The 12,657-nt window shown below is 60.3% G+C and overlaps 1 protein-coding gene across 1 annotated transcript; it reads left to right on the forward strand.

Moving 5' to 3' along the window:
- Positions 1-249: 249 nt before the first annotated feature.
- Positions 250-9,232, forward strand: LOC119099331 (transmembrane protein 209-like). The gene is made up of 9 exons (XM_037222462.1): positions 250-607; positions 1,762-1,903; positions 2,250-2,359; positions 2,895-3,044; positions 3,385-3,478; positions 4,146-4,271; positions 5,140-5,237; positions 6,182-6,391; positions 7,283-9,232. Exons 2-9 carry the CDS (start codon positions 1,864-1,866, stop codon positions 7,406-7,408), a joined length of 954 nt encoding a protein of 317 aa, XP_037078357.1. The 5' UTR covers positions 250-607; positions 1,762-1,863; the 3' UTR covers positions 7,409-9,232.
- Positions 9,233-12,657: the final 3,425 nt, after the last annotated feature.

The raw sequence follows: 12,657 nt of genomic DNA on the forward strand, positions 1-12,657 counted from the left end.
TCGACTGGGAGCGGGCCCGTCGTTTTGAGCGTCGCCAGCGCTCTCGCCGCCTGGCACTGCACCCTCTGACGCGCGTCCGTGCTCGGTGGTGCGGCCAGACCCGGCCATCGGCAGCCGGCCCCGGCCGGACCGGAGCGCGACCGGCGCCGGCGGCTCGCCCGCCACGCCCATGGACCTCTCGGCGCTGAGCTGGCTGGACCGGTCGGACCAGGTGGGCGGCAGCCGCGCCCTCTCCGCCTCCGTCTCCTCCTGGGGCTACCAGGACGGCTCGGCCAGCGCCGGCTGGACCACGCACGGCTCGCCTTACGGCCAGCACGGCTCGCCCTACGGTCAACAGGGATCGCCCTACGGTCAACAGGGCTCGCCCTACGGTCAACAGGGCTCGCCCTACGGTCAACAGGGCTCGCCTTACGGCCAACAGAGCTCGCCCTACGGCCAACAAAGCTCGCCCTACGGTCAGCCAGGCTCGCCCTTCGGTCAGCCAGGCTCGCCCTACGGCCAACAGAGCTCGCCCTACGGTCAGCCAGGCTCGCCCTACGGCCAGCAGAGCTCGCCCTACGGTCAGCTAGGCTCGCCCTACGGTCAGCGCGGCTCGCCGTACGCCCAGGTAGTTTGGCATGCTTGTCTCAGGCAGCCGGGCACATTGATGCGGTATTCTTCAGTGAGGTCTCACCTCAGCGTCAACCCGCAGGCGTGGCGCTCTATTGTGGTTTGTGAATTCAACGCTGCACTACATATCGCCGCTATGGCGGTATGATATGGCTAGGTATAGCGCTCGGCGCGTGTGACATGCCTTACAGCGAGACTGACGGACATGAGGAGGTCGAGGCAAATCATTCACGTGACGTGAGTGTTATAACCGCCAAATGCATCGCATATTCTCGACAGTGAGGACATGCGTTCTTCACAGGCTGGCATCCTGGGACTAGGGGCTTACATATGCTTTAAATATTTGTGGTATTTTTGGCTAATACGTAATGCTATAACCATCTCACAGTCTGGACCAGTCGGTTGCACGAGTCAGTGTCCACACAAAGTAATCTTCAGCTAGGATACTGTTTTCAATGTGATCTAACGACAGCAGTCTTGCGACGGGGTGTAGTCATAAAATTACACCATCACAAGATGTGCTGACGATATGTGCGGAAAAATAGAACATCTTCATTGTTCTGTCATTTCAGTATATTTTCTGTGCAATGCGCAATTGTTGGGATTCGTGCAAAATTCGATTCGGTGCAGTGGCGTAAAAAATCTATATAGATTTACACGTGCAAATATAGATTTACTGACGGTTGCAACCGATGTGTGTTTGCCAGTTGATCTTGCCACGCTTCCTGTTTTTGACTTCGCAGCGTTGAAGCGGTTGTAGCTGGTGCAAACCGAAGCACGTGCATGTTGATGTGGCTGTCCTATGCTTACTGGGCGTAGTGGCCCCCGGCATATGGCACGTGTGGACCTCTGGCCGTGTGCGTTGTGTCGGCAGCGTCTGACCTCTGACCCGCATGGCGTCGGCGTCTGATCTGTGCGTGACCTCTGACCCCTGTGTCGGCAGTGTCTGACCTCCGTCTGACCCCCGATCCACGTGTCGCCCTGTGTCGCCGGTGTCTGACCTGCGTCTGACTTCTGACCCGCGTGTGGTCATGTGTCTCCGGTGTCTGACCTCTGACCCCTTTCCCGGCAGCGTCTGACCTCTGTCTGACCTCTGACCTATGTGTCGCCGGTGTCTGACCTGTGTTTCCCCCCTGACCCGTGTGTCGGCAGCGGTCGCCGCTGGCGCCGCCGTCGGTCGGCCGGCCCCGTATCAGCACGCCCGTCAACCGGCCGGCCATCGAGATCACCGACAAGGACAGCTTCCGACAGTACATGGCGCAGTACGAGGAGGCGGAGCGACGACGCAACGCACGTGAGTGCCGTCCCCTCCCCCTCCCGTGCGCCCCGGCTCGCAGTCGGCCGGCTAATGTGGGCGGACGGTGCCAGGGGTGCGCGCTGGTGTGATCGGCGTCGGCCTCGTCAGTCGCGCTTGTCCGGTGTGCGTCTTGCGTGATGCTCACCGTCCGGCGCGTTGAAATGCGATGGGTGTTGTCGACACCTTGGGGTCGGCACACTTCAAGCAACCAAAGTGAGATCGTGTGAATGCGAAAAGTGCTGCGTGTCAGGGCGTTTATGGACCGATTGCATGTCTTGACGTCTGATGACGGGGGTTCAGGGGATGTTGTAGCCTTCAAGACTTCAACCTCTGCTGTTTTCAGTGAACGCGTCGATGGAAGCGTCAGCCAATCAGAGCCAGAGCTTCTGGAATCACAGCAATTCCTCTCTGGCGGACTTGTTCACGCACTCACCGCAGAAACACGTGTACCAGGTCAGTGGCGTGGCACCGGCCGTGGCGTTATTTGACGACGAAAGGTCGGCGGAGCTACCTGTGCGCTGCCGGGCGCGCGTGCTGAAGTCTTGTGGAGAGCCGACCCGGCGGCGTAGTGACGGCGAAGCGACGATGTTACTCGTAAGCGTTGGGCAACTGGCATGCGAGGCTGGGATGTCGTCAGTCACCCCCAATCCGGGCAACGTGGTCAACAATCCTGCTCCATAGGGCTAATGTGTGACCTTCAGTGTTCACTGATATCGATTAAATGGTACTAGTCTCGGATGTCAGTGTTAACGATCTCTCCAGCGTGATATTACGATCTCCCTGAACACCATCAGCGTTATGTGGGCATCACCGGACATTGGCATGCTCTGTCAGTCTGTTTCCAGGACCGCTGGTTTACTCCGAGCTGTGCATGTGATCGTCACGACCCTGCGCCTCGCTTCTCGAGCGTGCACCCTTTGACCGCTGTCAGCCGTGCTCCGGCGAGTCGCGGTGCGCGCCGCCACCTGACGCACCCCTCGCCCGCCAGCTGTCTGTGCGCGACCCGCCGGAGACGGACGACGGCTCGGCCGCCGACGAGAAGGCGGAGAGCGCACTGCACTCGTCACTGGACCGCACCTGGGCGCGCCTCGACGTCAGCCGCGACACGCTCTTCCGCTGGACGGAGAACGTGCGCGTGGTGGGTGCCCGGCCGGCCGCCAGCCGTTCGGTGACGTCTCGCACGCGGTGCGAGTGACGGCGCCCAGAGCGGCGCTGGCGACGACCGCGGCGCGGCATTCGTCGTGATAAGGTCAAATGAGAACCATGGCGTTGCCCCAGCAGAGACGCCTTTTGCCGTGATATGCGATTTTTGGTAGCCTGGTCGCACGCCAGGGATGTATGCTCGTGACACCGGCCGCGCACAGGGCCGGCACGTCCGCGCGTGCCGCGTGTGATCGCCGACCCATGCGGCGTGTGAGGAGCAGCTCCAGTGTGACGTCACCGTGCTGACGGTCACGCGCTGCCTGGCGCTGTTCCAGTGGCTCTGCCAGACCATCCTGGTGCGGCTCGTGAAAGAGATCGACTCGGTGAACGCCGCGCTGAGGAGACACGGTCTCTCGGAGATGCAGATCGGTGAGTGGACGCTCCGTGGCGCACGCGGGAGCCTATCCTGGCATCTTCCCTCTCCGGTACACACGGCCTCTCGGAGGTGCAGATCGGTGAGTGGACACTCCGCCGCGCACGCGGGAGCATGTCCTGGCATCCGCCCTCTCCGGTACACACGGCCTCTCCTAGGTGCGGATCGGTGAGTGGACGCTCCGCCGCGCACGCGGGGGCCTTCTCTAGCACCTACCCTCCTTGGTACGCACGGCCTCCCGGAAGCGCAGATCGATGGGTGGACACCTCATGGCGCACGCGGGAGGCCTTCCCTGGTCCTTACCCTCTCTGGTACACACGGGCAGCTTGGTGCGATCCCGTGTCGCCCGTGCGCGGCGCGGTATGCCGTGTACATATCGGGCGCGAAATCGATGTCATTTGATCAAGATGGGGCTCGGCGTTGTAGATGTCGATGACGTAGTGTTTATATAAGATGTCACAAACGCGGTGTTTTTGCAATGCTGTGTTGGGGATGCTGCCCATATTTCGGACCGCCCTAGTACTGGTCACCCCAGTTCGGATTGCTGTATTACTGACCACCCCACTCGAGTTCTGACCATCCCAGCTCTGACCAGCCCAGCTCTGACCATGCCAGCTCTGACCATGCCTGTGCTGACCTCCCTGGTGGCGCCTCTGTCGACAGGCGAGGTGGGGCTGGACAAGCTGAGGAAGACGTCCCAGCTGGTGCGGGACGTGCCCACGCTCAACGCCGTCCTCCATTTCCTCTCCGTCTCCACGCACCAGGAGTACGTAGTGTTTCGCATACGAGGTACGTCCTGGTCAAGGTGTGAGGTGCATGGTGACGTCACGCACTTGGTGTACCGGGGGTCGTCACTGAGCGGGGCGTGTGCGGCGCACCGGGTCTTCCGAATTAGACGATAGAGGCAGTAACTAGGGGATATGTTGGGGTCTTCTGGCATACCGGATGCAGGAAGTCGCATTACAGCTGGGGCCAGCGCTTAACTCTGCTCATTTCTTATGTCGACGACCTGTTTTGGTGCAAACCAGATGGACGTTATCAAATCTGAGGCCAAAAGCACAATATTCGCTTTTCTAAGCCCTCAGTCCATCTATGCATCACGTTGACAGGTTTATGAACTCGGTGTTTGCCAGGGGAGGGGGGAGGGGGACTCAGAAAGATAAAGCTTTGTGAACTCGGTGTTTGCCAGGGGGAAGAGGGAGGGGGCTCAGAAAGATAAAAAGTGTTCTGAAGGCCTCAGATCTGCTGCATTCCATCCCTCTGGAGCACCAGCGAGCCATCGCTGCTGTGCCTCGGATGTGTGGCGTTCCATCCCTCTGAGGCACCAGCGAGCCATCGTTGTGCCTCTGATCTGTAGCGTTCCATCCCTCTGGGGCACCAGCGAGCCATCGTTGTGCCTCGGATGTGTGGCGTTCCATCCCCCAGAGGCACCAGCGAGCCATCGCTGTGCCTCTGATCTGTAGCGTTCCATCCCTCTGGGGCACCAGCGAGCCATCGCTGTGCCTCGGATGTGTGGCGTTCCATCCCTCTGAGGCACCAGCGAGCCGTCGCTGTGCCTCGGATGTGTGGCGTTCCATTCCTCTGAGGCACCAGTGAGCCATCGCTGTGCCGTGGTGCGCAGCTCTCGGTGACGAGCCGGCGTCTGCGCCTGTTCCAGAGCTGAGCCGCGGCGGCTGTCTGAAGGAGTTCCGCTGGAACGGCGGCGGCACACTCCGGGGCAAGGCCTGGGAGGAGCACCTGCCCACCGACTCGGCGGTACGGTGCCGGCCGACCGCGCCCGCGCGCCCCTCTGTGCACCTCCGGCCGCGCCCGCCGCTTCGGAATCCATCTAGGGTTTCACTCATACGACTGACTTCAGCTTTCGTAGTTTGGATATTGGGATTGGGGCTCTTTCGACCAGGCAAGATCATTTCAGAGCTATGGGATGAAGGAGACTGGATGACGGTGGGGCAGGACCGCATGCACTTGGGGGCCGAGCTTAAGCCCGCGCAGGGACCCACCCGCAGGGTATGCACTGGGCGCCCGGCCGGGGTCCCCTCCAGGGGCCCACTCGGCCCACTGGTCGCCGGCCTATGCAGCCTGCCCTGGACGAGCGGGACGTCGTGAGGGTGCAGGATGAAACATTTTAGATGATGAGAGGTTGGATAGATGTTTGAGGGTTTAAATTTAGATCTCTAAGCGCTACAAACACCGATCCATGCATCTTAAGCCGTATACGATCGTAGTTATTTAGTGGAGCGAATCGCAACGCAGTAAAAACGGAGAAAAAATACGGACGGGCTGTAATGTAATTCCACTGCATGCAGTGTTGCGATCACGCAATGCCAGAATTATTCCAACCCGACTCGAGTGCGCCCATTTAAAAACTGCTTTTGTTTTGAGGCACAGTTAAGATCACATGTGAGCAGGCCCCGTGACGGGTTCGGGAGGTGCGCCAGCGGGCCTCGCGTATCCCTGTGTCTGCCTCTGGGATCCCCACGCGCGTCGCCGTGCTCCGACGCCTCCTCTCCTGCCAGTGTCACGGCCTCACGTGCCCCCCCCCCCCCCCCCCGTTCCCGTTCCTGCCAGTGAGACCCTGACACCGTCCTCCGCGTCTGCCAGCGCCACCCGACGTGGCCCCCGTCGCCGCCCGTGTGACCGCGTGTGTCCCCCATGTGACGCCCTCCTCCCGTCACGCCGTTGCTGACCGGGGCCGACAGCTGGTGATGCATCTGCTGGCGGCCTACATGGACGCCCGCCTGCCGCCGCACCCGTCGCACCCTGACGGGCGCACCTTCACAAACGAGCACGTGTGCCGGGCACCGGACGAGCCGGCGGCCGGCCGACATCGGCTGGTCATTCACCAGACCGAGATCACACCGCCGCGCTTCTCACTGGTCAGCGGCCAGGAGACGCACCAGCTGGCCAAGGTGAGGTCTGCATGCTGTTGCTGCCCTGTGGAAGACGCACCAGCTGGCCAGGGTGAGGTCTACTGCATGCTGCTGCTGCCCTGTGGAAGACGCATCAGGTGGCCAGGGTGAGGTTTACTGCATGCTGCTGCCCTGAGGAAGACGCACCAGCTGGCCAGGGTGAGGTCTGCATGCTGTTGCTGCCCTGTGGAAGACGCACCAGCTGGCCAGGGTGAGGTCTACTGCATGCTGCTGCTGCCCTGTGGAAGACGCATCAGGTGGCCAGGGTGAGGTCTACTGCATGCTGCTGCTGCCCTAGGGAAGACGCACCAGCTGGCCAGGGTGAGGTCTACTGCACGCTGCTGCTGCCCTGGGGGAGACGCACCAGCTGGCCAAGGATAGGTCTGCATGCTGTTGCTGCCCTGTGGAAGACGCACCAGGCGGCCAAGGTGAGGTCTTCATGCTGCTGCTGCCCTGTGGAAGACGCACCAGCCGGCCAAGGTGAGGTCTTCATGCTGCTGCTGCCCTAGGGAAGACGCACCAGCTGGCCAAGGTGAGGTCTGCATGCCGTTGCTGCCCTGGGGAAGACGCACCAGGTGGTCAAGGTGAGGTCTGCACGCTGTTGCTGCCGTTGTTGTGGGGGTGGGGGGACTTGGGAAGTCGGCGAGTTGACCTGACTGAGACGAGCCAGTTAATGGCGGGGCGTGGAGTACCGAGCGTGCCCAGTTCTCTTAGCGCGGCAATTAGCAACGGTCGTCACCTTTCCCGTTAGGATGTCCTTGCTGTGTGGAGTTTTGAACCGAACCGATCCACCAATGGAGAGTGGAGTGTGGTGTGATGTCATCCGCGGCCAGCCTATCGCTGAAAACGCCAGAGGCGTGACGGCTGCTGATGACGCCTTCGGCGTTGCAGGGGCGGAACAACCTGTTCCACACGCTGCTGCTGTTCCTGTACATAGTGCGGCACAAGCACGACTCGATGCTGGACAAGATCCACATCGGTCCGACCGGGCTCAACATGCTCTGGATCATCGAGTGACGCCTGGCCGAGGCGCTGGCGTCGGGGCTGGGCCGGGACGGGCCGCGCGGTCGGTCGGCGGTCCGCCCCGTCCAGTAATGACGCCGTCCGCGCTGGTCGCCTGGTGACCAGGACTGCGCGACGCTCAGGCGGCCGCTGGCCCCGGGGCAGCTCGTGTGACGTCACCGGCGCCGCAGCGGGCCGGGCGGTGATCGGAGCGCGCCGGGCCGGCGCTGGCGCTGCGTTACAAGCATCGCGGCGCGGTTCTCCGGGCCGGGCATCACCCCGGCTGGTTCAGCCCGTGTTGTGCGGCGTTTCCGTTGGCAGCGGGCTGCTTCGAGTCGGTGGCTTCGCACTGCTTGGAATGGATCGATCCACACGCTCATTATTGAAATTGGGGTGCTGCATATGGATAGCTCCTCTTGATAACGGGCTCGATGTTGTCTAAAGCGATGCTGACCGCACCGTGTTGAACGTGATGGATTGCCCGCCGCGTATGGTGAAGCTGTTTTTATGGCTCATTTGGTCTCATGTGCGTTTTCATCAGTGACTGTGATGTCAGCATACAAATCACATGCTCATTACCAGTGTTGTCGACAGTGATGGAACAGAAGATGTGGGAAGCTACCTGTCCGGGGACGGCACGCACGCTTTTGTGGCGACAGACGCGCTGGGCTCTGAGCGCTCGGTGGCTGTAAGCAAAACATGTGATTGTTGGCCTCCGTCGCGATTAAATCTGACCCAAAGTAACGTCACTTTCCCGGAACGCGTTCTGGAATCGCATTTTGGGTGTTCAGAGCTTTTAATGTGATGTCGCGATGATCAGAGCCGTTAGCGGGCCTGGAGCTGAAACTCTACCACCGCCATGTTTTGCGTCCGCTGCAACCTCAGACCTGACCCAAGGCCACCATGTATTAAAACGGTCCGGTTTTAAGTCACTTGAATGGAACACTGAAGGTGTGAAGTGATAGTCTAGTGGAGCACGTAGGTCCGTCTAAACTACAAAAGGAGTAACTGAGCACTATCCCAGTTCAGATTATCGCTTACCATATACGTTGCCGTTGTTCTTCCACTGCCTCCAAACTGCGCCTGCTGTGAGCAACAATGAAACCTAGACATGGGATGGAACGTTTGCATATTTAGAATATTTGCTGCAAAAACATATTGACAACAGTGTGCGCGCTTCATATTGAGCCTGCCGCCTTCTTCGCAAAGTTCGCACTGACTTGAACTTCAACCCAGGGGACTCTCTCAAGAAATCTCAGCTTGGTGGGCAAAGCCTGGCAGGCAAAGATCCTTCAGATGTAACGCCAGCGGCTCGTTCCGCCCCGCGAGTCACAGCCGCGAGTGTGTCCGGGCTGAAACACTACAACATACTTTACATTACTAGTGTACCTATCAATCAATGCTTCGTTGCAAACGGACTGCTATTAAACCGTTTCTTGAGAAAGGATTTGCGGGCTTCCTGCCGCGCTTGTATTGCGTAGACGCGTGCGTGGCGTACGGCGCCCGCTCGTGACGTGCGCGCCACGAAAGGGCACCGGGGCGGGGCGGGGTCGTGACCGGTGGTGCGTGCGGGACTTGCCGATAATTTGGCAGAGACGTACTGCGATGGCACTGTCCATGGCTTTGGAATAGCTCCAAGAGTCGGGACGAGACACACAAATACGCTGCGGAACAAAACTTGGTAAAGGACGGGTTGGTATTATTATTGGCCGTGAGCTCCGGCTGCGAATGGCCTGCGTCGACTGGTTCGTACCAGAGGCCGTTTTCATCCGGCCTCCTGCAGGCTTGCTGAACAGACGTTGGCAAGGAGCTGGCTGTGTTCTGAGGGCGCCAGAGACCAGCACGTGTCACCTTATGATAAGTTTGCATGCAATAATAAAGTCACAGTAGAAACATCCAAATGAGTGCATTTAAAACACGTGTCGTCTCGCGCCATGCAATAAATGTAACGCGCCTGCGATGCACCATCATTGGGTTCCCGGTTGTTCCGGTTGTTTGGTTGTGCCCCCATCGCGATTTCCTGCATACGCCCGTGCTAGCGAAACATCACACCCCAATGTTAATCTGCAAGCATGGTTGTTTTTACTGAGAGCGTGTCGACGTGACCTGGAGAGGAGCTACCGCGCGGCCGCACGTGCTGACCATGCTCAGCGACCGGGGCAGCCGGGCAGCCAACAGTGTCACGGGTGTCACAGGTACGACAGATCACACCATGTCACACACTTACAGATGGTCTCGACAGTGCTGGGACGTAGCCAGGCCGGACATGGTGCAAGCGTGACACGAAACGCAGCCATACACCGGGTTTGTGGTCGCAGCTTTGCCATTCGGGGACAAGGAAACAACAAGCTGCATCAGGGGTACAGGGGCATGCTACGTCCGCCGTCAGGGACGGCGCTGAGTCTCACGGGTCAAACCAAGGGCACGGACGGAGTGTATTGAGCACCGCCGATCGTAGCGGACCACCTCGGTCCCGCGAAAGACCTGTCTGGCCACACCGCGGCTGGCTCGCATCCTGCCCCGAGCCCAGCTCACCCCGGCTCGCACTCCACCTAGGCCAACGCCCCCGGCCCATTACTGGCCTCCGTTTCCGACCGGGCACCCCACGGACCGATCGCACGTCAACTCTGACGGCCAAATTAGGTGCGCCGCTGCTGGTGGGCACCGATTCCAGGGTCGCCAGCTGAGTTCGCGGCGCCGGCCCGCGACTGACCTGTAGCTGTGTGCTGTCGTCAGAGGGCGAATGAAAGGCGGGCGACGACAGACTGCCGCTTCCCGCTTTCGTGCGATGCATCGCTACACAGCCACGTGGCGAATAACTGAGCCGAATGGTGGTGGCTGTCGGAAAGAACATGAACGATGCGTGCGCGATGTCCGAGCGCTCGCCAATATGTTGTCAAGGACTGCACAAAGGAGCTGTGGAGTTCTTTTTCCCAAAGGTCGCCGATGGGTCGTGCAGTACTCATGTGCAGCGAATTGGCTACACACAAACTGGGTGCCTGTACCCATCGGCCCGACGTCTGATATTCATGGCCGTGCACCACCATGTGCCCTGGCAAGAACCTCCCAAAGAAGAGGAGCGGAACAGGCGACCGGCACCTCACGGCGTCACTGGACCGGTCCTTCCCGTCGATCACTGCCGGCAAAAACCCAGTCTGCGGAAGTGCCGACTCCGGCGCCGACCTGACCCGCACCCCGCGTCCAGCGGCTTCCGGCCGGACCGGTGCGGCCCACCGGGAGACGTGCCCGGCTCCGGCCGCGTCAGCCCCGCCAGCGCGCCCCGGAGCCCGGCAGCGGTCCCCAGAGGCCCGGCAGCGGTCCCCAGAGGCTCGGCAGCGGTCCCCAGAGGCCCGGCAGCGGTCCCCAGAGGCCCGGCAGCGGTCCCCAGAGGCCCGGCAGCGGTCCCCAGAGGCCCGGCAGCGGTCCCCAGAGGCCCGGCAGCGGTCCCCAGAGGCCCGGCAGCGGTCCCCAGAGGCCCGGCAGCGGACCGCATAGCCCGGTAGCGGGCCCGGATCCTGGCAGCGAACCTCGAGCAGCCCGCTGCCGGGCCCCCCGGGCTGGGATGGGGGCGGCTCGACTGTCACGCGCAATGGCATTGGCGCCGTCCCGGCGTGTCACCACCCGGTGTCATGCTTCACCTTTTACAAACCCGATGAAATGGACATCCGACGCACGTTATTCAAGCTCGAGGGCATTTGGACGTTATTGACACTGCTTGGGTTTGAAATTCCAATTCTTTCCTTTGCCTTGCTCGCCAGAAAACAACTTGATTTTTGGGATTCCTGGAGCCGTGACCAATCGCGACTTCGTGGACATTGGTGTATGAGATTGTCGTCGCCTACCGAACTGGCAGGCCATGGCGCGCTGTTAGATTGCCGATGAACTTGGCCGTCCTAGATTCAGAACGAGTTCTTGTCTGCCTCCGTCTGTATATATCGTTTCCCGTTTGATTCACCTCATTATTACTGGGGTTGTGGACACAAGATAATGACAGATCGGAATGTATTTCAACAGGTACTTATCAACGTCTAGACGCCTGCGTGCTCTAGCGCACGTCCATAACTGTACTAGCCCAGGATTTCTTCGATTTGTGCTTAACAATGCGACATATACATGACCTCAGCGCGCTAGTTACATCGACAGAGATCATCGTGCCTAAAATCACGGTCGTCCCAGTTTATCACCATGGCGACCATACAACAAAATTCTGACCTGCGCCAAGCGATCAAAGCTCCGGCCGGATCCCCGCCATGCCAGACACGTGACCCGGCTTCTGACTCAGCGCACTTGCCCGTTCATGGATGGATGATGCGGTGTGACGGGCGCGATAGTCGCGTCACCAGCCTCCTTGTCGGCAGCTTTAGTCCCCCACGTTTACGACTGAAAGGGGCTCGCCTCGACAAGTTCACCGCCCCAGTTCCCTCGTCACTGGCGTCGCTACGGCCGTCAAAAACCTGCCCTGCCGCGAGACGGCCAAGAAGACCGCGCCAGAACCCAGTATGCTTGAGTGCCCTCGAGGCGACCGTTTCGGGGTCTGACGCTGAATGTGGGACTGATCTCGGGCCGCCAGTGAAGCGGCTCACCTGGTGACGGTCAGTGGGCAGAGGTCAGCTGGGCCACTGCCGCCGCAGGACGGCCGCCACCGGCCATCCCTGACCGGCAGACCGAGCGCCGACGCAGCGTGACCGACCGAGGCGGCGAGATGGGCGGTGACGTCGGCGACGCTCGGTCCAGCGTCAGATCTGGGCAGGCGCCAAGAGGTGTGAATACCGAGCCCAGCTACATGGGTAGAAAACGAGGGCTACACGTGACCGGAACAGGGAGCCACGGGCAGCTACAGAGCTACAGTTATACAGCTGCGGGTAGCAGCTGTAGAACCGAGCCCAGGTATATGGATAGAAAACGAGGGCTACACGTCACCGGAACAGGGAGCCACGGGCAGCTACAGAACTACAGTTGTATAACTGCGGGCAGCAGCTGTAGAACCATTGTTCTAGTTAGAGCTTTACCTGAACAGTAAGTCGAGGGATGCGGAATTTCCGCTTTTTCAGCGCCTTGTGTGGGAGTCAACTTGTGCAGACAAGTATCCTCCATGCTGGATCAGCATGGGGGATACTTGTCAGTCATGGGGGATACAGGAGAGTGGCAGCTGCGGGCGTTATCATTTCGTGCAGCGTCTCGTCAGCGATAAGCCTCGACCATTCTACTTCATCTTACGGAGACTTCGACGACCACAGCTCTGTTCGTACCTCGCGAATGCAAAG

Source organism: Pollicipes pollicipes, unplaced genomic scaffold (assembly GCF_011947565.3).
Source record: "Pollicipes pollicipes isolate AB1234 unplaced genomic scaffold, Ppol_2.1 Scaffold_4740;HRSCAF=5597_pilon_pilon_pilon, whole genome shotgun sequence".
NCBI lineage: Eukaryota > Metazoa > Arthropoda > Thecostraca > Pollicipedomorpha > Pollicipedidae > Pollicipes > Pollicipes pollicipes.

Coding starts and splice junctions, on each gene's coding strand:
- LOC119099331 (XM_037222462.1), top strand. CDS start 1,864: ATGGCGCAGTACGAGGAGGCGGAGCGACGACGCAACGCAC. Junction 3,045..3,384: donor GGACGGAGAACGTGCGCGTG/GTGGGTGCCCGG, acceptor GCGCTGTTCCAG/TGGCTCTGCCAGACCATCCT. Junction 5,238..6,181: donor ACCTGCCCACCGACTCGGCG/GTACGGTGCCGG, acceptor CGGGGCCGACAG/CTGGTGATGCATCTGCTGGC.